This window comes from Acomys russatus, chromosome 16, assembly GCF_903995435.1.
Source record: "Acomys russatus chromosome 16, mAcoRus1.1, whole genome shotgun sequence".
NCBI lineage: Eukaryota > Metazoa > Chordata > Mammalia > Rodentia > Muridae > Acomys > Acomys russatus.
In genome coordinates, this window is record NC_067152.1 from 43519156 (window position 1) to 43546060 (window position 26905).

The 26905-nt window shown below is 52.0% G+C and overlaps 2 protein-coding genes across 3 annotated transcripts; one reads left to right on the plus strand and one right to left on the minus strand.

The window, feature by feature from the left end:
* Positions 1–397: 397 nt before the first annotated feature.
* On the minus strand, positions 398–9015 carry Tk1 (thymidine kinase 1). Its single transcript, XM_051159141.1, has 7 exons — positions 8819–9015; positions 8698–8729; positions 7752–7862; positions 5803–5896; positions 1602–1691; positions 733–852; positions 398–649 (listed from the first exon to the last, which is right to left on the minus strand). The coding sequence occupies exons 1-7, from the start codon at positions 8882–8884 to the stop codon at positions 461–463; spliced, it is 702 nt and encodes a 233-aa protein (XP_051015098.1). The 5' UTR covers positions 8885–9015; the 3' UTR covers positions 398–460.
* A 14-nt stretch (positions 9016–9029) lies between these two features.
* Positions 9030–26061, plus strand: Afmid (arylformamidase). 2 transcript variants are annotated; one of them, XM_051159136.1, is made up of 11 exons: positions 9030–9159; positions 11579–11669; positions 19086–19190; positions 19271–19319; positions 22667–22752; positions 22836–22908; positions 23037–23134; positions 23417–23495; positions 23584–23725; positions 24528–24632; positions 25783–26061. In XM_051159136.1, the coding sequence occupies exons 1-11, from the start codon at positions 9100–9102 to the stop codon at positions 25813–25815; spliced, it is 921 nt and encodes a 306-aa protein (XP_051015093.1). In that variant the 5' UTR covers positions 9030–9099; the 3' UTR covers positions 25816–26061. The 2 variants fall into 2 exon arrangements, with proteins under 2 accessions (XP_051015093.1, XP_051015094.1); XM_051159137.1 differs by lacking the exon at positions 24528–24632.
* Positions 26062–26905: the final 844 nt, after the last annotated feature.

Here is a 26905-nt window from a genome sequence, read left to right on the forward strand (position 1 = left end):
GCCCTCAAGTCATGTGGGTGCTGGCTGCAGGACTGGGGGGAACCCAGGCTAAAGAGAGGCATGTTCTCATTAAACAATATACTTTAATATTAATTGTTCATATTATACAATGTATTCAAGAAACATGGTCCCTTGGCTCACTAAGGGCATGGGGCTCTGAGCAGAGCAAGACCACAGCCACCGGAGTCAAAGACTGGCTCTGGACACCATTGTGGGAGCCTAGGTCAGGCTGCAGCACAAAGGGAGGGCTGGGAGAGGACTGAGATGGAAACACAGCAGTGAAAAGCCATAAAGAAGGAAGAAGCCAGCACCACGTGGCTCTATTGCCAGCCAACAGGTACAAAAGCAGTTTCCACAAGCAGATGAGCCTGCCCAGGGCACTGCGGAACTGCAGGGCCCGCCCCTCTCCCACTCTCTGAGAGTCCAAACCGGGTCAGGAGCTGGCAGGCCCCAGGTCCCCTCAGTTGACAGAGTTGTGCTGTAGGACTTGCTGAGGGGCAAAGAGTTTCCTGGCAGCCGAGGCCTCTCCGGGCTGTCCCAGAACCGGGTAGTTTTCTTTGTTGTCTGGCCCAGACTGCTGGGGGGACTTCTTAAAGTAGCACAGGCGGCACACAGAGTGGTACTTGTCGGCTCCGCCAATTACCTCCACCTGGTGGGAGGGAGGGATGGATGAGGGCAGGCCTCCGAAGCCCATGCCCGCCCCACTCCCTGGGTAGAAACATATGGAGGTACCTCTTTCTCCAGGCCCAGCCTCTTGGTGTAGGCAGCTTCTCGGAAGCACTCCATACACACGGCCGTCAACTTCACCACACTCTCGGCCAGGGGCACCAGGTTCAAGATGCTACCAAAAGCCTACACACAGGACAGCAGGTGTGTTTGGACATGTAGCCAGGCACTTCCTTTTCCTGCCTGTGTTCACATGTACATGTGGGTACAGGCCAGAGAGTGACCTTAGGTGCTGTCCTCTAGCACTGCCCACCTTGGTGGGTTTTTGTTTTGTTTAACAACAGGGTCTCTCGCTGGCTTGGAGCTTGCCCTGTAGGCTAGGCTGGCTTGCTAGGTAGCTAAGATCTGCCAGTCCCTGCCTCCCATGGCGGGTAATAATGTATACTACCATGCCCAGCATTTTAAAAAAGAGGGTTCTGAGGACTGAACGCAGGCCCGAGTGTTCTACAAGTCAAACACATGACCGCCCGAGCTCTCCTTAGTCCTAACACTTCTCTCTTTTTCGGTTTTTTGAGGAAGGGTTCCTCTGCATAACCTTGGCTGTCTTGGACATGCTTTGTGGGCCAGGCTGCCTCAAACTCAGAGATCCTCCTGCCTCTGCCTCCCCAGAGGCACCCAGAGGGGTGCTGAGATTACAGGCATGCGCCACCACGCCCGGTCCCCAACACTTCTCTTTTAAACCCTATGATTCAGGCTACATCATCCTGACCCTGCTTTTAGAGCCACGCCGTCCTGTGCTCTGCACCATGGCAGTTGAGAGCGCCCACCAGCCAATACTTCTGTTTTGAGCACACCTACTCCTGGGGAGACCTGTGCACTGCCTCACGCTCCTCAGGAACTCCACCCCACTCCTAGGCCTGAGTCAGGCACTTTACCTTCCTCTGGAAAGTTCCGTCCAGCGCTGCCACAATCACTGTCTTGCCCATATTGGCCATCAGCTCACAGAAGTCCACGATGTCAGGGAACTGGGAAAGTTGGCAGAAGTGGTGAGCTACCCGAGCAAGGGCCTCATGGAGACCCTGGTGGATCTGAGCACAAGGATCAGCCCAGAGCCAGAGACCAGGCCACGCCGCTCTTCCTGTGAAACACCCCGCCCGCAGGCCTGCTGCTACCCAGGCTTGCCAGCACCTGACAGGAAAGGCTAGGACAGTGGTTCTCAACCCGTGGGTCACGACCCCCCAGGGGTCACATCTCAAGATATCCTTCGATTCAGATATCTACACTACTGATTCTTAACAGTAGCAAAATTACAGTTAGGAAGTAGCAATGAAAATAATTTTACGGTTGTAGCATTAGGAAGGTTGAGAACCACCAGGCTAGAACTTTCCCTCACAGTTCTTTGAAGGCACTGCCTTGCCAACACTTTTCTTAAAGCCCATGCTGAGTGCCGTTAGAGTAGCCTTAGAGGCTAACAGCTTTTTTTTTTTTTTTTCACCCGAGACAGGGTTTCTCTGTGTAGCCTTGGCTGTCCTGGACTCATTTTGTAGACCAGGCTAGCCTCAAACTCACAGAGATCTACCTGCCTCTGCCTCCCAAGGGCTGGGATTAAAGGTATGCACCACCACACCTGGCCAACAGCCCATTTTTAAAGTGGACTTTCGGAGAGGGCTGGGGATGGTCATCAGGAAAGAGTGTGGGACATTTTCCTTAATAGTTCATCTTGTTCGTTTCTCTTTTTGCTTTGGAGACAGGGTCTTACTTCGTAGTCCTGCCTGGCCTGGAACTTGCTGTGCAGACCAGGTTAGCTTTGAACTCAGAGATCTCTTTGCTCTGCCCCTCAAGTTCTAAGATCAGAGGCAAGTGCTACTGAGCTTGGCTTTTCCATACTGTTTTTTTTTTGTTTTGTTTTGTTTTTTTTTTTTTTTTTTGGTTTTTCGAGACAGGGTTTCTCTGTGTAGCCTTGGCCATCCTGGACTCGCTTTGTAGACCAGGTTGGCCTCGAACTCACAGGCCTGCCTCTGCCTCCCGAGTGCTGGGATTAAAGGCGTGTGCCACCACGCCCGGCTCCACCCTGTTTTTGAGACTGGTCTCTCACTAGGTGCCTGGACGGTGAGCTCCAGGGACCTGCCTGCCTCTGCCTCCTAAGCACTGGGACTCAGGACACATGGCTATACCCAGTGATTAACATGGACCCTAGGGACCCAGACTCAGGTGCTCATGTTTGTAGACCCAGGGCTCATTAACAGAATTGTCTCCTCGGCCCATCCTTTGTTTCTTGTTTTTGATTGGTTGTCACTGTATAATAGTCCTCCTGCCTCAGCCTTCAGAGTGCTGAGCTTACAGCCTGCCACTGTACCTGGCTCTTCGTCCTCCTCCCTCCCTAGCCCCTCCCAGGTGAGCTGGAAGCTGCAGTTTTGTCCTCAGATCCAGAACACCACAGTCAAAGGGCAGGAACTTGGACCAGATGTGATTGGTCCCTGGACCCAGCCATTCCCACAATAGTCACAGCATGTGACATGGCCAGCTCTATAAAAACACACGTGTATAATTAGAAGCGTCCAGGCTGGGCTGGCACTCACCAGAGTCCTGGCACTGGCTGAAAGTATCTTTGGCCAATACCAGGCCCGGCACCCTGGCCACCATGAATAAAGACCCCTCCCTCAGTCATTTCTGAACATCAGTCTCTGCCAGGAGGAGCCAGACAGGGCCCTCCCTCAGCAAAGCCAGGCTCCAGCCCTTCCACAAGGACCCAAGAGGGCCCCTCCCCTCTCCGAGAGTCCCACCGGTCCATGACTAGTGTCTGCCCTGCAGCAGGTTTTAGAACCCACGATATGGCCCATGCAGGGCGTTCCCAGTGGTCTCTGGTTCAAAGATGCTGATGTGGCAAACTTCCTTTTTCTAGTATGTTCCTATTGTGCCTGTCATTACTTGTGTCAAACAGAAACAAAGTTCTTCTTTCCTTCCTCCCCCCGCCCCAAGACAGGGTTTCTCTGTGTAGCCTTGGCTATCCTAGACTCGTTTTGTAGACCAGGCTGGCTTTGAACTCACAGCGATCTGACTGCCTCTGCCTCCCGAGTGCAGAAGCAAAGTTCTTTCTTGCATGCATAGCTTCTTCTCCTGCTAAGAAGTCTGTGGGCCCTGGTGCTGGCAAGTGAACACACAGAGGCTTCAGATCCTCAGCTGTGGCTTCAGGGGCCCTAAACAACCCTCTACCCACTGTCTAAGGCAAGGACACAGGAAGGGACAGAGGTCCCTTTCTTCTGCAATGGGGAGATCCTAGCATGGAAACCCACGACTAGTCCGGCACTCAGGAGTTCTAATCCAGCCCAAACCACACAGACAGACCCTGTACCCCAAATCAAAATATCTACTAAATGAATTAGCCATTGGTGGGGAGAAGTAGAAATAAATCTCTCCATTAGGTTAGGATGGGAAGCGGGGCTGTGACAACTGGTAGGCTAGTGCTAGACCTGGGTACGAGACTGTTAAGCAAGAAGAGCTAAGAAAGGAAAGTGGTGCCTAAGGAGACTGGCTGGGCCTGAGGAAACACCAGGAGCCGCAGCAGGCGGCCTGAGGAGAGGAGCTGACTCTACCAAGTCAACGTCTGTACAGCCATTGTGCTGAGGACAAAACAGATCTGCCATGCCCAGGTGGATGGGCAATGCCAACAGCTGGCACGCATATCTCACAGGGAGTCACCCCATCAGCCTCATGGTGGGAATGAAATTGAGAGCTGTCACAGCATGGTGAGGAAAGGCTGCCCTGGGGGCATCAGAGCTGGACCTGCCTTACTGTGTGTGTAAGGTTAGGGATGAGGAGAGGCAGGCATGTACGTGGAGCAGACGGGGCCCCTTTCTTTATAAACCCAACCAGTCTGGCTCCTGCCAGGGCACAGTGGGAGAGTAGTGGACAGAGAGCCATAGCAAATTCCAGCCTGGAAGGTCAGCAAGTGACCTTGCTTCTGGCCCAAACCCCAGGCCACCCAGGGCCACCATTCAGCTTTGTGAGCAAGCCACTTGGAGCCACGGGACAGCGAGAAATTCTTTTCTTTCTCTTTTTTTGAGACAGGGTTTCTCTGTGTAGCCATGGCTGTGCTGGACTCACTTTGTAGACCAGTCTGGGCTCCCAAGTGCTGGGATTAAAGGTGTGCACAACCACGCCCGGTGAGAAATTATCTTCTATTGAGTAGTTTATTATGTTGCCACAGGTGACATGCTTGGGACATATAGTCCATCTTTATTTGACAGCTAAACTATATTTAGAATCATGTATATGTGCGTGTACTTGTACGTATGTGTGTACACGCGGGCTACCCACACAGGCTAGAAGAAATGCTCTGAGGTGGAGTTATAGGCAGTTATGAGCTGCCCAGTGTGGGTGCTGGAAACTAAATCTGGGTCATCTGCAAAGTAAGCAAGTGCTCTTCACACTTGAGTCTTCTCGTCAGCCCACCTATCTGTTCTCAAATGTGTATCATTACATATGATGCATGGGGCGGGGGCTCCTGTGTGCCGCAGCACGTGTGTGGTGGGCAGAGAACAGCTCTGTGGAGGTGGTTCTCTGCTTTGACCCTCTCATGGATTCTAGGGACGAAATTCAGGTTACCAGGCTGTGCTGTAAACTCCTGTACCCACTGAGCCCTCTCACTGGCCCGATTTATTTATTTATTTATTTTTCCATGGGAGGAAATTAAGACCAGAAAGGACAATTCCCACCCCAGTCAGAGGATGTCCTGGAAAAAAAACCAGAAATGCAGCAGGCTAGAGAGGAGAAGAGCAAGAGTTTTTCAGAAAAATAATAAAAAGATAAAGCCAGGTGGCGGTGGCACACACACCTTTAATCCCAGCACTCAGGAGGCAGTTCAAGATCAGCCTAATCTACAGAACAAGTTCCAGGACAGCCAGGGCTACGCAGAGAAACTGTGGGGAGGGGTGCCCACCCCCCACCACCGAGACTAAGCCAAGGCTGGAACCCTTGCTCCACACTCCATACCCTCCCCACCCCACCCCCGTATGACAGCAGTAGGCACACGGGCAGTGCAGACAAGTGAACTTCCCGACCTCCCCAGAAGATGGACCAGCAGTACAAGGGGGGCCCTGACCCATGAGTTGGGGGTTATGCTTCAAGCCAACTTACAAACTGCCCTTCATCGATGCCAATGACAGCCACACTCAGGGCTTCCTGGGTCACATCCCGGAGCAGGCAGGCTGGCAGCGCATCCATGGTGTTCCTGGAAAAAGAGGCCAGAAGATGAGCAAGGCACCCCTAGGTCTCAATGCAGGGTGTGGTGCTACCGTGGTCTGGCAGAGCAGCCTGTGGTGTTGTATCAGGTCCTCAGGGGGAGGGATGGGGAATAAAGGGCCTCGTTTAGAAAACCAGTTAATACCGGTTACCTCTGGTAACTGAAAATTAACACTCTGCTACTAAGCTCAACAAAGACTCCAAAGTTCTCGGTTCAACACTTACTTTTTTTTTTTGAGACAGGGTTTCTCTTATAGTCCTGGCCTCACTTCATAGACCAGGCTGGCCTCATCTGCCCGCCTGCCTCTTGCCTACCAAATGCTAGAAAGGTGTGTGCCACCATATTCCGCAAAAGTCTAAAAACAGGTATGTGTATTAGCAGTTTTTCTGCACGTATGTATGTGTCATGTGTACGTCTGGTGCCCACAGAGGCCAAAAGAGGGTGTTAGAGCCTCTGGAACACGAGTCACTGATGGTTGTGAGCCACCAAGTGGGTGCTGGGAAATGAACCTGGGTCCTTGGTAAGAGCAAGTGCTCTTAGCCACTGAGACACCTCTCCAGCCCACAAAAGCCAGAGTCCAGCTCCCAGGAAGCTATAACATGCCTGTGAGCAGCAACTGGGAAGTGGGGTGTCCTGTTCTGTATCCGGAACGGCAGGTGGGCTTGGAAGCCAGACAGCAGAGTGCGACCCCGCTCCCCTCCATCCAGGTCAAAGGGCTTTCCACATCATGCAGCTATCTGCTGGCAGAGCCAGGACATGGAGTCCCCGCTCACAGACTGCTTCCCAGGAGGAGGAACCGCCCCCCAGGCGGCTGAAAGCCACTTTGGATACGGCCAGGAACTGGCCTCTCTGGTTTCTAAGGAGGGGACTGCCGGGCTGGATCCAGCGCCTTTTGCCTCACATCTGCTTCACTTTCAGAAACTAACTCAGAAAAAAGCAGTTTCCCAAAACAGACAAGCAGTGTGCAATGGTATTCCTACAAGTTAAGCAGCTCCAGCCGGCGTGGTGGCGCACGCCTTTAATCCCAGCACTCTGGAGGCAGAGGCAGGTGAATCTCTTTGAGTCCAAGGCCAGCCTGCTTGCTCTACAGAGTGAGTCCAGGACAGCCAAGGCTACACAGAGGAAACCCTGCCTTGAATAAGCAAAAAAAAAAAAAAAAAAAAAAAAAGCCCAACCTGACCAATGAGTTTGGAACCCAGAACTCACAAACCAAGGCTGTCTCCAAACTCATGTGTATAGGCACATGTGTGCACATGTGCAACCTGACCCCCCCAAACCCCAAAAAAGAGCTAATACAATATTCATGCTTTAATCCTCTCCTCTGTGCCCTAGCAGAGCCGAGCAGAGGGAGGGCAAGCTGGCTGTGGCCCAGGCCAAACACGGTGCCACCCTGCCACCGCCTCTGCTTTCATCCTCCTGGACACACCACGGTTACAGACTCGGAGAAGTAAAGATCACAGCAGGGTCTGGCAGCAAGCATGGCTTGAATTCCAGACCCAATTCCAAGCCCTGGACATTCTCCACTTCCTGTTCTGCTTCCGAAACCTTGCCCTACACCAGTGCTCAGGCCCTGGGGTGCCGCTCCAGCCTGTGCTCAGGCTTGGCCGCAGGAAGGCGTGCCCACACACCACCAAACCCCAGCCACTGATCTCCCACCCTTTGGCTGCAGACAGAAGTGTCCAGTGCTAGGGCTGGAATGGTGATGACCACCTGACGTCATGGAGCCAATGGGGCTGGGGGGGGGGTGTGTGGGTGGGAACCTGTGTGGTCAATCAAGATGGCTGCAGCCTCTACCCAAGGAGCGCCCAGCTTTTGCCAGCCTCAGTGGGCACCCGTGACTAACCGATCATGTGTGGAGAAGTTGTTGCTATAGCGCGTGTCTTTGGCGTACTTGATGACCAGGCACTTGTTCTGCGCGATCTGGAAGCGCCTGACTCGTCTCATCAGCTCCGTGCTGCAAAAGTCACCAGGGCAGGTGAGGCCACTTCCACCCCACCCCCGAGGAAAAGGCGGGTAGCCACCACCACCTAGCGGCGGGTAGCCCAAACCGCACCCATTAATCAAGGCTTACCCTCCCAGCTGTAGGGAACAAACTACAGTTTTCGGAATGAACTTCACTCACAAAGCCTTTTAGAGAGGTGCCAAAGAACTTGTTTCTGGGCCCCAGATCTCGAGCTGCACTCTCAGAACAAGGGACAAAACTGAGGTGACATCAGGCCATCTAAGAATAGTAGGGGTGCCTGTAGTGTTGGTGCACCCCTTTAATGGCAGCACTTGGGAGACAGAGTCAAGCTGATTTCTAAGAGTTTGAGACCAGCCTGGGTCACACTGAAAGACGCTGAGTCAAAAGCAAAACAAAACAAACAAACAAATAAATAAATAGACTCAAAATAAAACAAATAAACCCTGAGCAGTGAGACTCTCAGAGGTCAGACCCTCACCTCAGAGGAAATCTGGCTCCGCGGCTTCAGGAGAATTGGGAATACATAAGGACACTATGGTGGAAGGGGGTCCACATACCGCCCACCCCCAGCGGACACGTGTGGTAGCCCTGTGGGCTCTGGGGTGTGTGAGCTGGGGGCTTCAGTTGTACCCGGATGTGATCCGCCTCCGCAAAGATAGGAATTCTCGGGGACAAGAGGCTTGGGCGGGAGGGAGGCAAGAATCCAAGAAACAAGAATTTAGGCGGGAAAGCCCACACAGAGGTCTGGCTGGGTTTCCCGCGTAGTCAGAGGCGGGAGAGAAGCACCACCAGGGAGGCCCACCCGCCCCGGAGGCCCCCTCTTTACCTTTTTCCTGAGAACATGGGCCCGAGGATCACCTAGGAGAGAGGTCACCTTAGACTTGTCCCTCAGGAGCGCGCACCCCGCACCAGCCTCCACCCCGACCCCCGCAGACCAGACCCCGCACCTGGATCTGCCCCCGGGTCTTGCTGGGGGAGCCGGGCAGCACGGTGGGCAGATTGATGCAACTCATAGCGGCTGTGCAAACTTTAGCTCCTCCGGAGTCTGTAGGATGGGAGCGTTGGCTACTTCGCGCGCCTTTCTTTCCCTTTTAATTTTACCCCCTTCTTTGCACGCCGACCAATCAGAAGCCAGGGCGTGACGAGGACCAGCCCCGTCTGGGGCAGTCCCCCGCGCCCGGGTCCGGGTGAAAAGCCAGGAGCACAGCTTTTTCCTCCAGACCCACCCATGGCGCTCCGTTGTGCGCTTTCCGCGGGCGAGGCGCCCTGGAAGACCTTGTCTGCAGAGGTAGGTGTGGTGCAGCCGCCCTGAGCCCTGACTGGAATTTTAGGAAGGCACTAGCCCACCCCTTCCGGTGCCCGTGTGCGGGATTTCCAAGCCCTGAGCGCCACGTTTCTTCACTGTCACGTTGCAGAGCAGATTTAGCCTGTTAGCCCGGTTTTGAAAACAGACAGTGAAAACTGAAATTCGACAGAAATAACGGGTTTGGACCATATTCCGAGGTCTTGCAATGTGGGTCTATGTTTATAATAAGTAAAATCTGAAAGATGAAAGGCTGGGGGGCAGTGGGGGGGGGGTCCGTGCTGTGAATCCCTAAGCAAGGCAAACACCTTCAGGGACAGACAATATTGAGCTTCTTCGGAATGTTCATTTAATTTCTGCTAAAATCCTAATGGCTCTAGCCGAGCGTGGTGGCACACGCCTTTAATCCCAGCACTTGGGAGGTAGAGGCAGGTGGGTCGCTGTGAGTTCAAGGCCAGCCTGGACTACAAAGGGAGTCTAGGACTGCCAAGGCTACACAGAGAAACCTTGTCTTGAAAAGCTTTAAAAAAAAAAATCCTTGTGGCAAACATTGAGCATGCTCAGAAGCATTCCTTGCATTCAGGAGTTGTTTAGTCTGCCTTGTGTGGTTGCAAAAGTTACCAACAGCATACACAAAGCACGACACTTTACGGCTGTAATTACTAGTCCATTCCGGTTTCTTGACTGGGGTAGCTTGTATTAATTAAACAAGGTCTTTGTTTTGGCCACAGGCAGACACTGCTTAAAATCTGTTGCAAGTTAGGGACCCTGTGTGGTCGTACTCCTTCTTACAACAATCGGCAGGGAGGTGCGCACACCTTTAGTCCCAGCACTGGGAGGCAGAGGCAGGCAGGTCTTTTGAGTTTGAGGCCAGCCTGGTCTACAGAACAAGTTCCAGGACAGCCAGGGCTACACAGAGAAACCCTATCTGGAAAAATCAAAACCAAACAAAAACCTGCCAGTCATAAATCCTACTAGTAAAAAACTATAGTGGCAGCAAGGGGCTGGAGAGATGGCTTAGCTGGTGAGCACACACTGCACCTCCAGAGGACCCGAGCTAGATCCTCAGCACCCACAGCAGACAGCCCTCGGCTTTAGCTCCAGAAGATGCCCTGACGGACTACAGGAACACACATTAAAAAAAAAAAAAAGATTTTGGTACATGTCTATAATCCCGGCACTTGGGCAGCTACATAGTTTTTCAAGAGACTGTCTCAAGAAAACAAAACAACAAAAAAGTAACACTGGTCAGGGGCCAAGGGCAGCCTAGCGTCCAGCAGGGATGGACCTCAATAAGAGGGTTCTAAGCCAGGCGTGGTGGCGCACGCCTTTAATCCCAGCACTCGGGAGGCACAGGCAGGCAGATCGCTGTGAGTTCGAGGCCAGCCTGATCTACAAAAGCAAGTCCAGGGCAGCCAGGGCTACACAGAGAAACCGTGTCTCGAAAAACCTAAAACAAAAAAAAAAGAGGGCTCTATAGCTCTGAACACATCTGACCTGAAGTACATTGAACAGGAGGAGGTAATGGTGTTTGAGCAGTTTACCTTGCTTCTCCTACACACCTCCTCCCTTTTCACCCCGTAAGGCGGCTAGCACCCCACTAGCCCAATGAGGAGACAGCCCGTAAGGCGGCTAGCACCCCACTAGCCCAATGAGGAGACAGCCCGTAAGGCAGCTAGCACCCCACTAGCCCAATGAGGAGACCGAGGCTAGAGACAACAGGAAAGTGATAAAGGTTGTGGAGACGGTGTGCAGGACTCCTGTGATGGAGGCCTAGAGCCCTTTACTGTAATCTGTCTCCTTCTTAGTCTGTAGCCCTGGCTACCCAGGAACTCTCCTGCCTGCAGAGTGCTGGGACTACAGCTGTGCATAGCCGAGCCTCAGCTGCTTAGCCTCCCCATCCCCTCCCCCCCTCCACCCCACCCTGCGCTTTAGCTTTAGCCGGCAGGCGGAGCAGCGTTAGCAAAGGACCTTTGACTTCTTCACCTCTGTCCAGTGACCCAGTTCTTCCCTGTGATCGGAATTTTGTCCTCCCAGGAAAGCTCAGCCCATGGCCTTGATCCCTAGTGACCACAGAGCTGTCTGCTTCCCTGTGGTTTCAGTTTGTGTAGGAATGTGCCCCCACCTCCCCTGTGTATCCCCCTTCCCCCCTCCCCCATGCCATTACCTTTAACTGAACACATTTACAGACGTCATCGCTCATTAAGGCTGTTAGTTGGTTAAAGGCATGGCTGCCACTGGAACAGCCCTTCGCCACAAGTCTGAGGACACAAATCTGTGTCCCCCTGAAATACCTAGTTGGGGGCGGCTAGTGTAGGGAGTGGGACGTGGAGGGGCTGAGTGTACTGGAGAGGGTCTTCTGAGGGCCGAGAGGGAGAGTCTCACAGAGCTGTCCTGCCCACAGGAGCTGGAGAAGCACTACTCGCCCAGCAGATGGGTCGTCCGCATGAAAGCAGAGGACGTCGTCAGGACCTTCGTGCAGATAGGGAGCCGCGGTACTGTGGACACTGGACAGTTATCACGGTGGGGGAGGGGCTGCACCCCTAGGTGGAGGGGCACCTCTCTTATGTCAGGGTAACCCTCTGCTGGAGTCGGAGGTGGGAATGTAGCTGGAGGCAGCAGAGGCTTGCGGTGGGGGCCTCTAGTGAGACACCCAGGCTGCCGTGATGGTTGGCCAAGGGCTTCCCAGCTCTACAGCCATGGTTCTCCATGTGTGGGTCGCGATCCCTTGCGGGTGGAATGACCTTTTCACAGGGGTTTGCCTAAGACCATCAGAAATGTCAAATATTTGCATTACAATTCATAACAGCAGCAAAATTAGTTATGAAGAAGCAGTGAAAATAATTTTATGGTTGAGGTGGGGTCACCGCAACTTGAGGAACCTTATTAAAGGGTTGCAGGGTTAGGAGGGTTGAGGACCAGTGCTCTAAGGGGACATGCTACGGTGGGCACGGAAATGTGAACTGAAGATAGGAAAGAAAGCAGAATATTGTCTTTTTTGTTTGTTTTTTTGAGATAGGATTTCTCTGTGTAGCCTTGGCTGTCCTGGACTCACTTTGTAGACCAAGCTGGCCTCAAACTTACAGAGATCTGCCTACTTCTGCTGGGATCGCCGGTGCCAATCACTATGCCCGGATCATATTGTTGCTATGTATAGAAAGCAACTAAGGGGGTGGAGAACCAGCATGATGGGCGTGGCTCTGGCCCAGCGTGCACAGAGCCCTGGGTTCAACTCTCAGTGTGCCGTCAAGCCTGGCGTGGTCGTCATGTCCCTAAGTCTAGCTCCAGAGAGGCAGAGCAGAAGTCCAAGGTCATCCTCAGTTATGTAGTAAATTCCAAGCCAGACTGGGATACATGAGCCATGACTAGAAAGAGAGAAAGGGAGGGAGAAGGGAGATTAAGCCCTTGTGTTGTTTTCTTTAAAGCAATTAGATCTTGGGACTGTGAAGTCTTCCCCCTGTCCCAGAGTGCTCTGCTGCTGTGGCTATAATCCGTGGAGGCATCCATGCTGCGTGGGAAGCAGTTTCAAGGAGGAAGTAGGCTGTGGAGGCAGCTGGCTGTGTGCTCAGAGGGGGGACTGTGAACGCTGGCCAACTGCCTGATCTCAGCAGACTGACCAAACAATCTGTATTCTGTCTTGCTCCTTAGCCCCTTAGTGTGGGTTGGAGCTGTTTCTGGGGCTCTGAAGGGTCCTCACCGTGGCCATGTCAGTAAATATGTGGAGATGCGTGGGCGTGGGCTTGGAGGGAGTCCGTTTGCCTGTCTTGTCTGGAGGGGGAAGGAAGACAGCTCAGAGGGGACAGTGTAGGCCATTGCTCACTCAGAGCCCCAGTGGTCAGCTCTCAAATGCTAGCAGGGCTGTCCTGTCAGTGCAGCACCTCAGGCTGACCCTGCAAGGCCAGTGTGATCCAGGCAGTAAGCTCAAGGCGGCCAGGGCTGCACAGTGACCCGGTGTGCTAGGGAGGCTTAGGCCTCAGCTGTCTTCCTGCTGTCTTCCTCTTTGTGCGGGTGCAGAGAGCACAGTCACCAACTGAGCCAAACCCCAGCCCCTAGCATTTGAAAAAGTGACTTTTAAAAAATTAATTATTACTTTTTTATTGTGTGCAGTTATTTTTGTCGGGGGGTGGGGGTAACGTGCCTCGTGCATAAGTTAAGAGTAATTTAGTGAGTTAGAGACCAGCATAGACTACATGACACCCAGTCTTAGAAACAAACAAAACCCGATCAAAACAAACAAACTGACAGGGGTAGGATGGGGGAATGGTGGCGTACCTCTTTAATCCCAGCACTCAGGAGGCAAAGGCCACGCTTGAAGCTGGGGGCGCTGCCAGGAGCTGACATGTCTCATTGTCAAAGAATCCGCAAAATACTAAAACTTCTTTAAATGACATATTCTGTAGGTCTCTGAAGTATTTGAAGACCATCTACCTATTTATATTTGCATAGAGTTTAATCATCTATCTATCGATAGTAAATCTGAACAGGCAAACGTTTGTTTCTAGGTATTTGCTATCTCTTAAACCTAGGGTATATATTCCTGTAATAACCTAGGCTAATAACTGACAAGACTATGACTTTGATTGACTGTTAACTTGCATTACTTAATTATCCTAAACAGTTTGTAATAGCAGCTTTTTACAAAAATTAGAACTAGCTGGGCCATGGTGGGGTACACTCTTAATTCCCAGTACTCAGGGAGGCAGAGGCAGGCAGATCGTTGCGAGTTCAAGGCCAGCTTGGTCTACAAAGCAAGCCCAGGACAGCCAGAGCTACACAGAGAAATCCTGTCTGGGGTTTGTGGGTGAATGTGTCTGGTTAGTAGAGGTTAACGGTACCAGGATACTTAGTCTTCATCTTCACGCAGTGGTACAGTGCCTCGTTTACGTGCAGTAGCATGGGGGTCCTGTCACTATAAGGAAAACACAGTACTTAGTTATCCTATGGTCGGGGGAAGAACTTCTAGATATGATTAAAGGTCATTTGCTTTTGTTTCGTTTTGTTTTGTTTTTGTTGTTTGTTTTTGTTTTTTCCAGACAGGGTTTCTCTGTGTAGCCTTGGCAGTCCTGGACTCACTTTGTAGACCAGGCTGGCCTCGAACTCACAGCAGTCTACCAGCTTCTGCCTCCCTAGTGCTGGGACTAAAGGCGTGCGCCACGCCCGGCCCAAAGGTCATTTGCTTAAGGCTAGGCTCTTCTTAGCATAGGTTGGAATATTCCAGGAATCTCCAGGTATTTGCTGAACAGGTTCTATCAGGAGAGGGTTGGGCCTGTAATCTTCCCTGAGGGTTATGTGATGCTCCTTAGGGAATCTCGGGGTCCCCAGATCAGGAGAAGAACCTCATTTAGAAAGGGAGTCTATCATAATAGACCGAGCTTTGTGGGCTATCCAGGTATGCCAGACTTGGACCTCTCCAGTAGCACCCCACATTTTTTTAAGCCAGTCTGGATTTTATGCCAAACTGTAGGACAATTTTTATTTATGCCACTTAAAAGACTGGCGTGATAAGTCCTGAGCATTTTGTAGCCAACAAGATTTTTTGGCCCCAAAAAACAAAACCCGATTTTAAGCCTGGCGTGGTGGCACACGTCTTTAATCCCAACACTCATGAGGCAGGCTGATCTCTGTGAGCTCAAGGCCAGCCTGGTCTACAAAGTGAGTCCAGAACAGCAAGGCTACACAGAGAAACCCTGTCTTGAAAAACCAACCAACCAAACAAACAAAAGATTTATTGACTAGGCACAGCTGAAGTTCTGGCTGGAGATATTTATATGTCCCAGTCAGTCTCAGCAGAGCTATTCCCACGTGAAGGGATCAGAAAGTTATGTCCTATTTGGTCTTCTGTGTGTGACCAAGACTTAAAGGGGGCCTCAGAAGGCACTCAGCACTCAGAAGGCAGAGACAAATGGATCTCTGTGAGTTCAAGGCCAGCCTGGTCTACAAAGAAAACCCAGGAGAGCCAAGGCTACACAGGGTAACCCTGTCTCTAACCCCCCAGCCCCCCAATTTTTAAAGTCAATAAAGCATTATGTACTCTATCTCTGGGGGTCTTTGATACCCCTCTGTTTGCTAAGTAACTCTTTTAAAGTACAATTGGATCTTTCTTTTGGTTTTTTTGAGACAGGGTTTCTCTTGTAGTCCTTGCTGTCCTAGACTGACTTTGTAGACCAAGCTGGCCTCAAACTCTCAGAGATCCGCCTGCCTCTGCCTCCCAGATGTGATTAAAGGAAAGGTGTGCATCACCACACCAGGCAAAGATTGCATTCAAGGACTGAGTATGCAGTACGCTGGTAGTGTGTTGTTCTATATTACAATATGTAAAAAATTGTTTACATATTTCATTTTATTAGAGACATATGCTGGAGCATTGTCAGCCTTAATTTGTATAGGTATACCCATAACTGCCATAACTTCTAATAAATGTATAATAATAGAATCAGCCTTTTCAGAACTTAAGCCTGCTCCCACTAAAATAAATCCTCAAACTTGGTATTGCATTAAAATATTGCCCTTACGCCGGGCGTGGTGGCGCACGCCTTTAATCCCAGCACTTGGGAGGCAGAGGCAGGCGGATCGCTGTGAGTTCGAGGCCAGCCTGGTCTACAAAGTGAGTCCAGGATGGCCAAGGCTACACAGAGAAACCCTGTCTCAAAAAACAAAAAAAAAAAAAAAAAAAAAAAAAATTGCCCTTAAAATAAATAAATAAATAAATAAATAAATAAATAAATAAATAAATAAAATATTGCCCTTAATTATTGAGTTGTTAGAAATCTGTCTGTCTGTCTTCCTCTCTCTCCCCAGCCCCTTCTTATAGTTTGTGTCCCATTTGCCTACAGGATGAGGTCAAGTTAGCCATCCCATTAATTAAGCAGAAGCCACTTCCCTCGTCTGAGTCCATAGACCATCCCAAGGCTCCTTCAGAGCTGCCTCAGAGGCTGCATCATTGAGGAAAGGAGGAAATGGAAGAGGGCTGTAAACAGATGGTGTTGGCGGAAAATGAGAAACATCCTCCTGACAACTCAGGAAACCTCCCTGCAGGGACAGAAGAGCAGGAAGCAGCTGTGGTGTTAGTTACCTTGCTGTTAAGACAGAGTCTGTGTGGACCAGGCTGGCCTCGAACTCACAGAGATCCTCCTGCCTCTGCCTCCCGAATGCTGGGATCCTGTGCACCACCACACCCGGCCACAACTATGTTCTTTAAAGATTTATTTTGTTTTACTTCTGTGTGTGGGGCTCTACTCAGTGGCTGTCTGAATTCCTTCTGGGATCTCTGGTTTGCAGAGCTGAGTGGCCGTGTGAGGGCTCAGGTGACCCACACACAAAAGCCAGGTTGGGAGACACTGGGTGTATCAGCAGCCTGGGCTTACCTCAGAGGTGCCCTGACTTGGGGCTTAGTGCGGTTCCTGCTCCCTGTGGTTCAGGCATGCCTTGATTAATCACCTGTGCCTGTGTTCATGTGAGTGTGTGTTTGTACACATAGGTGGAATTTGATGTTGGCTGATTAGCAACCTTTATAATTAGGATGGAGAAAACAAAAGTTTGCAAAACAGTAACATAATAATAACAACAACAACAATGTATTATCAATAATATTAATAACTAATATGGTCTTGTATTCTCTGTGTAGCCAGGCCAGCCTTGAACTATCTGAACTCCTTCTGCCTCCTAGTGACAAGCATGTCTGCTCACTGACCCAGAAGTTACACTTCCTGTGGGTACTTGTTCCCAGGGTCAACACAGGATGGACAAGGCTGTTGTCACCAGCAGGGTTTGTGACACCCTGGGCATGGAAACAAGTCCAGCCAAAGGCCTGTCCTCATCAAACACCAACTGCTGGACCTGGGGGAGAGTGAACTGGTGTTGTTCAGGCCCTGGGTTGGGATGTGTTGTTATGGCAGCACAGGGTACCCCTTACAGGGCCAGGGATGGCGTGGGCTTTCTGTTGTGGCAGGTGCAGGACGGCTACCGGTATTCCGGAGAAGCAGGGAGAGTAGGGAGGGCTGTCAACGGGGGTCTCAGTGCTGGGGGGAGAGGGGCCTGACGCAGGACAGGCTGTGGAGAGAGAGTCCTGAGCATCTGTTCCAGAGAGAGGACCCCAGGGCAGAGCAGCGTGGACACCGTGATGTGGCTGGTTGAAGGAATGGCTGTGACCGTCCGTATGGGGCCTGTGTAACCTGTAGCCCTGCTCTTTACAGAAGGGAACCCTTGTTTGTTCAGTTGGCTTTTGTTTTTCAAGGCAGAGTTTCTCTGTGTAGCCCTGGCTCTGTCCTGGACTAGCTCTGGAGACCAGGCTAGCTTCTAACTCACAGAGATCCTCCTGCCTCAGCCTCCTTGGTGCTGACAGGTCACATCCAAATCTCTTCTGAATATTTTCCCCGGGGTCTTGGCTATGTGTGGTCTGTGCTGACTTCTGGGCTGTGAAGGTCTGTTTGCCCGTTGTCCTTTTCTAAGCGTGTGCTGCAGTCAGAGGAAATCGTTTCTCTCCTTGCCCCGTGCGGGTCCGGGGACTGAACTCAGATCTTCAGGCTTGGTGGCAAGCTCCTTTACCAGCTGAGACATCTCACTGGCTCCTATGAAAGTCTATTTCATGTTTAACGTATCTGTAGCTGCCTTTGTGGTGTGAGGTAGGGTTCATTTCAATATTTAGGTGACCCGGCACCTTTTGCTCAACAAAAGGGAGCCGCGCTGGTCAGGTAGCTTCCACATGGTACACAGTCTGACCTAGGCCAGAGGGGTCTCACACCCCAGAGCTGGGGTTACCTTTGAGCCGCTCAGTGTGGTGACTGGGAACCGAGTCCAGTTCCTGTGTGAGAGCAGCACCTGCTCTTAACTGCTGAGCCACCTCTCCAGCTCCAGTTTTTGTTACAAATCATAAAATAAGTCTTTTTTTAAAGGCACTGTTTTAAGTCAGGCATGGTGGCACATGCCTTTAATCCCAGCACTCAGAGAGGCAGAGGCTACGCCCAGATGGGTAGATGGCGAGGAGGGTGACGCTGGGGAGCTGGCTCAGTTGATGAAATGGCCGCTTGTTCAAACCTGAGGACCTGAGTTCAGCCTTGGGTGGCAGTCACACCCTCACCATCACACAGACAGACAGACAGACAGACAGACAGACAGACAGACAGACACACACACACACACACACACACACACACACACACACACACACACACGATCTCCTGTAACTTGTCCCCTGAACCCATGCAGGAAGGAGAGAGTGAGCTCCCACTAGCTGTCCTCTGACCTCCACCAGCAAGCCGTGAGAGTTCACACCTTAACACATGCACACACAGACACACATGGAATGCGTGAGTAAGAATGCAATTTAAAGCCAGGCGGTGGTGGTGCACGCCTTTAATCCCGGCACTTGGGAGGCAGAGGCAGGTGGATCACTGAGTTCAAGGCTAGCCTGTTCTACAAAGTGAATCCAGGACAGCCAAGGCTACATAGAGAAACCCTGTCTTGGAAGAAAAAGTAATTTGAAAAAGAAAGCTTTGAGGGGCTGGAATGATGGCTCAGCGGTTAAGAGCACCATCTGCTCTTCCAGAGGTCCTGAGTTCAATTCCCAGCAACCACATGGTGGCTCACAACCATCTATCATGAGATCTGGTGCCCTCTTCTGGTGTTCTGGTGTACATGCAGGCAGAACACTGTATATGTAATAAATAAATAAATCTTTAAAAAGAAAAAGAAAGAAAGAAAGCTTTTTCTAATGCTTAGATAAGTGTGTGCTTTCTGGTGGTGTATGTCATAAGACAACAGTAAAGGAGAGGCAGCCACAAGTTTGTAGGTGTCAGGGCTGGGGAAGCCTCCTGTTGGGAGCTGCCTCAGAGGACCACGTATCACTGAGGAGGGTGCTGTCTGGAACTTGCTGCTCCTGGGCTGAACTGACAGGACCTTATCTGCCTCTGCAGCCACCCAGAAGGCCCGGGCCACCAGGAGGAACCAGCTGGATGTCCCCTATGGAGACGGCGAAGGAGAGAAGATGGATATCTACTTTCCTGATGAGGATTCTAAGGGTGAGCCGAGCAGAGCTCATGGTCCCCCTCAGAGGCAGCCGGATGTCTGGCTCACCAGCACCACCTGCTTTCTGTTTCAGCTTTCCCGCTCTTCGTGTTCTTTCATGGAGGATACTGGCAGAGTGGAAGGTGAGTCAGGATGTAGGAACTAGGGGAAAGCAAGAGTAACTTCTCACATCCGTGGGGCAGGAAGTCAGAATCGAGGGCTGCAGGAGCACTCTGCTCTGCCTGGGTGTCCCTCATCTTGTGGCGGTGTCTCCAGCTTCTGCTTTTATCTTCACACGGTCACTTTCCTCACAAAGATGCCATCTTAGAGCTGGGCGGCATGGCGCACGCCTGTAATCGCGGCACTCCCTGAGGCAGGGGCAGGCTGATCTCTGTGAGTCCCAGGCCAGCCTGGTCTACAAAGCGAGTACAGGACAGCCAAGGCTACACAGAGAAACCCTGTCTTGGGGGGGGGGGGGAAGACACCATCTTAGGTTTGGACATGTGGCTCGGGGTTCAGAGCACTAGCTCTTCTTCCAGAAGACTGGAGCTTCGTTCCCAGAACTCTACAGCTCAGAGGATATGACACCCTATTCTGGCCTCCAGGGGAACTGCACTCATGTGCACAAACACATGCACAAGACTTAAAAATAAGTAATGTTAGCCGGACGTGGTGGCGCACGCCTTTAATCCCAGCACTCAGGAGGATTGCTGTGAGTTTGAGGCCAGCCTGGTCTACAAAATGAGTCTAGGACAGCCAAGGCTACACAGAGAGACTCTGTCTCGAAAAACCAAAAAAAAAAAAAAGTAATGTCTTTCTCTTTCATTCTTGGGTTTCTGAGACAGGGTTTCTCTGTGTAGGCCTGGCTGCCCTAGAATTCTGTAGACCAGGCTGGCCTCGAACTCAGAGATCTACCTTCCTCTGCCTCCTCAGTGCTGGGATTAAAGGTATGTGCCACTACTTGGCAGTAAGTCTTTTTTTAAAGGCACTATCTTAGATTTAGAAATCCCTGTCCCTAACTAAATGATCTCAAGATTGTCCATTTCAAGTCAGCACGATGGCTCAGTGGGTAAAGGTGCCTGCCATGCAAGCCGGATGACCCAAGTTCGATCCCTGGAGCTCACGTAAAGGTGGAAGGAAAGAACTAACTCTCCAGCGTCGTCCTCTGACCTCCGCATGTGCTGTGACACGTGCACCACCCAACATGTACATGCGCACATGCATACACACTTTTATTTGTGAAAGAGTTTGTGTGTGTGTGTGTGTGAGTGTGTGCGCGCGCGCGCACCACATGCATGCAGTGCTGAAGGAGGCCAGAAGAGGGCATCAGCTATCCTGGCTGCCGTGTAGGTGCTGGGAACTGAACCCAGGTCCTCTGCCAGAGCAACTAGTGCTTTTCACCACTGAGCCCTCTCTCCAGCCCGCTCCCCTCAGCTTCTCAATAGATCAAGTTTCTCTACAAGCCTACAGAGACTCTGTTTCCATGTACGACCATGCCCTAAGCTCTCGGGCACAGGATTCGGACATGTGTTTTCAGGAGATAGTTCCGCTCTGTACGTCCACTGAACTCGCTTGTCTAAGGGTGTCTAAGTGACCAATTACACAGGTTTGTTGGGACCAAAAGGACACTGAGGGTTCAGTGCTTTGGAAAATAAGAACAGGAAAGCTAAGGCAGGAGGATTACTGCAAGTCTGAGGCCAGCCCAGTCTTCAAAGACACAAAGCAAGAACTTGGGATATAGCTAGGCCAGAACAATGCCTGTGGTCTGCACTAAACCCTGTGTTCCCCTGCTGGCACCGCGTATAGCTGAGTGTGATGGCTCATCCCTGTGACACCAGCACACACACACACTGCGTGCACACTGAATACAGTTGGTGTCCCTGAGTTGAGAAGCGGGTGTTCGGGCTCTTGGAGGACACTGCCGTTCTCCGCGCCTGTGGGCTGGATCCATCCGCCCTCCTGCATGCTCATCTTTTTCCCCCCGGCTTACTCAGCTGCTACATTTATTCCACTCTAAACTCTCCCTTTTCATCTTCAACTCACAGCTTGCTAAGAGCACATGGTTGTCTCCTCTTCCAAGGGAGGGAGTCACCTAGAGATTACAGTGCGTACTGAGGGCAGGCTGTTCTTTTCCCTTGGCACAGTGTGCACAAGTTGCCTCCAGTTGTCACTTCTTTTTTGGTTGGTTTTGGTTTTTGTTGGTTTTTTTTGAGACAGGGTTTCTCTGTGTAGCCTTGGCTGTCCTTAACTCACTTTGTAGACCAGGCTGGCCTCAAACCCATAGCGATCCGCCTGCCTCTGCCTCCCGAGTGCTGGGATTAAAGGTGTGTGCCATCACGCCCGGCCCCAATTTTTTGGTTTTTTGAGACAGGGTTTCTCTGTGTAGCCTTGACTGTCCTAGACTCGCTTTGTAGACCAGGCTGGCCTCGAACTCAGTGATCCGCCTGCCTCTGCCTCCCGAGTGCTGGGGTCACTTCTTTATTTTTCATTTTATGTTGTTTGGGTTTGGTGAGACTGGGTCTCGTGTAGCCGAGGCTAGCAGCCTCCTCCTCCTCCTCCTCCTCCTCTCTCCCCCCCCTCCTCCTCTCCTCTCCCCTCCTCCTCTTCCTCCTCCTCCTCCTCCTTCTCCTCCTCCTCCTCCTTCTCCTCCTCCTCCTCTCTCCCCTCCTCCTCCTCTCTCCCCCCCTCCTCCTCTCTCCCCTCCTCCTCTTCCTCCTCCTCCTCCTCCTTCTCCTCCTCCTCCTCCTCTCTCTCCCCTCCTCCTCCTCTCTCCCCCCTCCTCCTCCTCCTCCTCTCTCCCTCCTCCTCATCCTCCTTCTTCTCCTCCTCCTCCTCCTTCTCCTCCTCCTCCTCCTCTCTCTCCTCCCCTCCTCCTCCTCTCTCCCCCCCCTCCTCCTCTCTCCCCTCCTCCTCCTTCTCCTCCTCCTCCTCCTTCTCCTCTCCTCCTCCTCCTCCTCTCTCCCCTCCTCTCTCTCTCCCCCTCCTCCTCCTCCTCTCTCCCTCCTCCTCTTCCTCCTCCTTCTCCTCCTCCTCCTCCTTCTCCTCCTCCTCCTCCTCTCTCTCCCCTCCTCCTCCTCTCTCCCCCCTCCTCCTCCTCCTCTCTCCCTCCTCTCTCCCCTCCTCCTCTTCCTCCTCCTTCTCCTCCTCCTCCTCCTCTCTCTCCCCTCCTCCTCCTCTCTCTCCCCCCCTCCTCCTCTCTCCCTCCTCCTCTTCCTCCTCCTTCTCCTCCTCCTCCTCCTCCTCCTCCTCCTTCTATCATTACTGTTACTAGCACTACTGTTACATGTGCATAGGTGTGGGTGCGTTTATGTGTGCGCACCACATACGTGCCTGGTGCGTGCGCAGCTAGAAGCACAACTTGAGTTACAGATGTTTGTGAGCCTCCATGAGGGAGCCGAGGATGGAACCTTGGCCCTCTGGAAGAGCAGCCGGGTGCTCTGAACCCGTGAGCCAGCCCTCCAGCCCTCCTGCCCTCTTGGTCTTTCCACAGTAAAGATGACTCGGCCTTCATGGTGAACCCGCTGACAGCACAGGGGGTGGTCGTGGTGATAGCGGCTTACGACATTGCACCTAAAGGTACTAGAGGTGGGGGGAGGGGGCAAAGCTCTGTGTGGACGGAGCCTGTGGTGGATCCTGACCCGGCTTTTTGCTCGGTCCAGGCACGCTGGACCAGATGGTGGACCAGGTGACTCGCAGTGTTGTGTTTCTGCAGAGGCGATATCCAAGTAATGAGTAAGTATCTCCGAAGACGCTCTTGGCAGACCGAGGGATGCATAGGGTAGGGTCTGTGGAGCTGGAAACAGCCTGAGACTTCTGATGCCCTAGGGGAGTAGACGTAATCCACTCTGTGTCTGCCCCAGGGGAATCTACCTCTGTGGACATTCTGCAGGAGCCCACCTGGCCGCCATGGTGCTCCTGGCCAACTGGACCCAGCATGGTGTCACACCCAACCTCCAAGGTTTCTTATGTTTGTCAAAACAGGAGCTCAGGTAGCCCAGGCTGAGCATCCAACCTGTAAGGTTTCCATGGGTACGGGGCCTGGCCAGGCAGCTCTTATCCTCTCTGGACAGGTGGAGGGCTGAGCAGCTGGTGGAAAGGCTGACAACTTGAGTGCTGACCTGGAGGCCCCAAACCCTTTTTGCCCTCTGCCTGTGATCCTGGTCTTCCTCTTTGGCCTGGAGGGTGGGCAGGTCCATCTTGCTAGGCCTGGCCCCTGGCCTGAGCACTTTCACCTTCACAGGCTTTCTCCTGGTGAGTGGGATCTATCATCTGGAGCCCCTCATATCTACCTCCCAGAATGCCTCTCTGCACATGACTCTGTGAGTTGTCTGCCCCCACTCCCTTATCTCCAGCACCTACCGGAAGCCTGTCTCCCTCTGTCCTGACCTCGTCACTGTCCCACCTCAGGGAAGATGCTCAGAGAAACAGTCCACAACGGCGCTTGGAGGTGGCTCCAGCCCGGCCCATGGCTCCAGCCTGCCCTGTTCTGGTGTTTGTGGGTCAGCATGACTCCCCAGAATTCCACCGGCAGTCCAGGGAGTTCTATGAGGTACTGCCCACATCTAGCTCATGGCCCTGGTGGAGTGTCAGGTCATCATATCTTTCTGGTTATTCTTCCCGAACGAGCCGGGCTTGGTGGTGCACACAGATAATCCCAGTTACTTCAGAGGCTGTGGCCAGAGGACCATGAGGTTGGGGTGTGAAGTGAACTCGAGGCTAGCCTAAGGAACTTAGTAAGACTCTGTCTTTAAAAATGTTTTAAAAGAAAGTTTGGGCCCCAGTGGTGGTGGCGCATGCCTTTAATCCCAGCACTTGGGAGGCAGAGGCAGGCAGATCTCTGTGAGCTCGAGGCCAGTTTAGTCTATAGAGTGAGTTCCAGGACGGCTAGAGCTGTTACACAGAGAAACCCTGTCTCAAAAAAAAAAAAAAAAAAAAAAAGAAAGAAAAGAAAAGAAAAGAGAAAAAGGTTGGGGTGTACCTCAGTGGTAATGTACTCACACTACGCATGAGCAAGGCCCTGGTGCAACCCCCAGGATTGTGATAAGTAGACATATTTTGTCTAACTGGACCTCAAGCCAGTCAGTCTCTCATTGAACAAATGCATTTAACTGAACCCACGGGACACCTCCGCATCCTTATTCTTTTTTTTTTTTTTTTACTTTATGTGCGTTATTGTGAGGGTGTCAGATCCCTTAGAACTGGAGTTACAGACAGTTGTGAGCTGCCATGTGGGCACTGGGAATTGAACCCTGCGCACTTTAGAAGAACAGCCAGTGCTCTTAACCACTGAGCCATTTCTCCAGCCCCTCACATCCTTATTCTTGTGCCTGCTCCCCCGCATTCCTATCCAGACACTGCTCCGAGGAGGGTACAAGGCCTCTTTCCAGCAGCTGCACGGTGTGGATCACTTTGACATCATAGAGAATCTGGCCCAGGAGGATGACGCGCTCACCCAGGTGGGACTCATCATCCAGTCATCCTCTGTGTCCCCCACCCCCACCCCACCACCATCAGCCCTTCTGAATGGACAGGGTGGGTAGATCCCATTGCCCTAACGCAGAGGAAGGCTACGTGGAAGAGCCGGCTTACCTGGGCAAACAGAAGCTTGGGGTCCTTGGCCCCTGACATAGGAGGCAAATGCACCCCAGGTTTCTGTAGCCCACTTTCTCCTCACAGTGGGATGGTTCTGTGTGGAGGGAGCTAAACAAGGCCACGGTCAGGGCGGCCGGGGCAGAGGAGAAACATTGGCCTGTGTCCCGGTGCGGAAGTGAAAGCCGGCTAGTGTTTATATTGAGACAGTGTCTCACTATGAGAGAGATAACAGACACATGAGAACAGGGCTATGAGAGAGATAAGCAGAAAACTGGTGCTATGAATCTGACAGGTATTATCTTTCTTTTTCAGCCGGGCGGCGGTGGCGCACACCTTTAATCCCAGCACTTGGGAGGCAGAGGCAGGCAGATCTCTGTGAGTTTGAGGCCAGCCTGGTCTACAGAGTGAGTTCCAGGACAGTCAAGGCTACACAGAGAAACCCTGTCTGGGGGGAACAACTTTTTCTTTTGGAGGGGCACCTGACTAGTTTGGTTTTGTTTTGGGGTGCCAGGAACTGAACCTGGGAGAGAGAGAGAGAGAGAGAGAGAGAGAGAGAGAGAGAGAGAGAGTGTGTGTGTGTGTGTGTGTGTGTGTGTGTGTGTACCAGAAGTTGACATGAGGTATCTTCCTTAGTCATTCTCTCTTTTTTTTTAATTGTTGGCTTGGTTTGGTTTTGGTTTTGGTTTTTTTGAGATAAGGTTTCTCTGTGCAGCCCTGGCTGTCCTGGAACTCACTCTGTAGACTACACTGGCCTCTAACTCACAAAGATCTGCCTGCCTCTGCCTCAGAGAATGCTGGGATAAAAGGTGCGTGCGTGCGCGCCCAGACACACACACACACACACAACACACACACAACACACACACACACACACACACACACACACCACCCAATTACCCTCATCGTTTTTGAGGCAGGGCATCTCACTAAACCTGAAGCTTATAGATTGATTTTGGCCAGTGAGTCAGGTAGCCAACCATTCTTGGGCTTTCCTGTCTTCTCTTCCTGCTGCAGATCATTTTGAAAACAATCTTCCAGATGCTGTGAGGACACCTGGTCCCCAGCTTGTGTGCACCTCAGAGAGCCTCCAGAGAAGCGGTGACTGTTGTCCCTACCACTGGCTTGTCTGTCCACTTGGTACCTTCTCCCTGCTGTGAACACAGCCTCCAGGTCACCCTCCGCCCACCCAGATGGAGCTCCAGGGAAAGCCGCAGATTGGCACTGAGAGGTGCACACAGCCACCACCTGGCCATCTGGCCCCCTGCGTGCTTACAGGGTGTGGTGGTCAACTTCTGTCTTGCCTTCTATACCAGCTAGCGGTATCAGTGTCGACTGGCTGGGGCTGGGGCTGTAGCTCAGTGCTGGAATTGTGCCTGTCTCCCACTATAAAGAGGGTGGGGTTGGGAGAAGGAATGAAGGGAGAAAGAGAGGCCAACCAACCACCAGGGCCTGGAGCTCAGTGATAGAATGCTTGGCCAACATGCGTAGCATCCTGGGCTCAATCCCTGCTATTAACAAGAAAAGAAAAATAAAGAACAAAGAGAGAGAGAGGGTTGCGTCCAGTGTGGTGGCTTACACCTGAATTCCCAATACTGAGGTAGGAGGATTGCTTGTGAGTTCAAGGCTGGCCTGGGCTACTTAGCAAGGCCCTGTCTCAAAAAGGGGGGTGGGGTGCTGGTGAGATGGCTCAGCAGGTCAGACTGCCTGGTACCAAGCCTGACAACCTGTGTTTGGTTCTGGGGACCCATAGAGAAGGAAATGGCCAATTCCCTCAATCCCCTTTGACCGCCATGTATATGTGAACCTTAGCGCGCGCACCCACACATACATGGGGGCTAAAAAGGGCCCATGCTTGTGCCACTGTACGAACTAACATACGGATTTACTTGGAGCTGCAGCATCCCAGTGAGGCCACCTGCACAAAGACCTGTGTACAGCAGTCTCCACCAGACCGAATGCCTGGTCCTTCCAGAACTGCTGGTGTGGTGGGCATGTCAGCAGTCCCAGCACTTGAGAGGCAGGAGGATCTTTGGACCCAGAAAGGCCTCTTTAGCACACATCTAATCTGTAATATGGTCTCTGGGTCTGGTTTTCTTTTATGGTAATGTGGTGAACAGCACGACCAAAAGCAACTAGG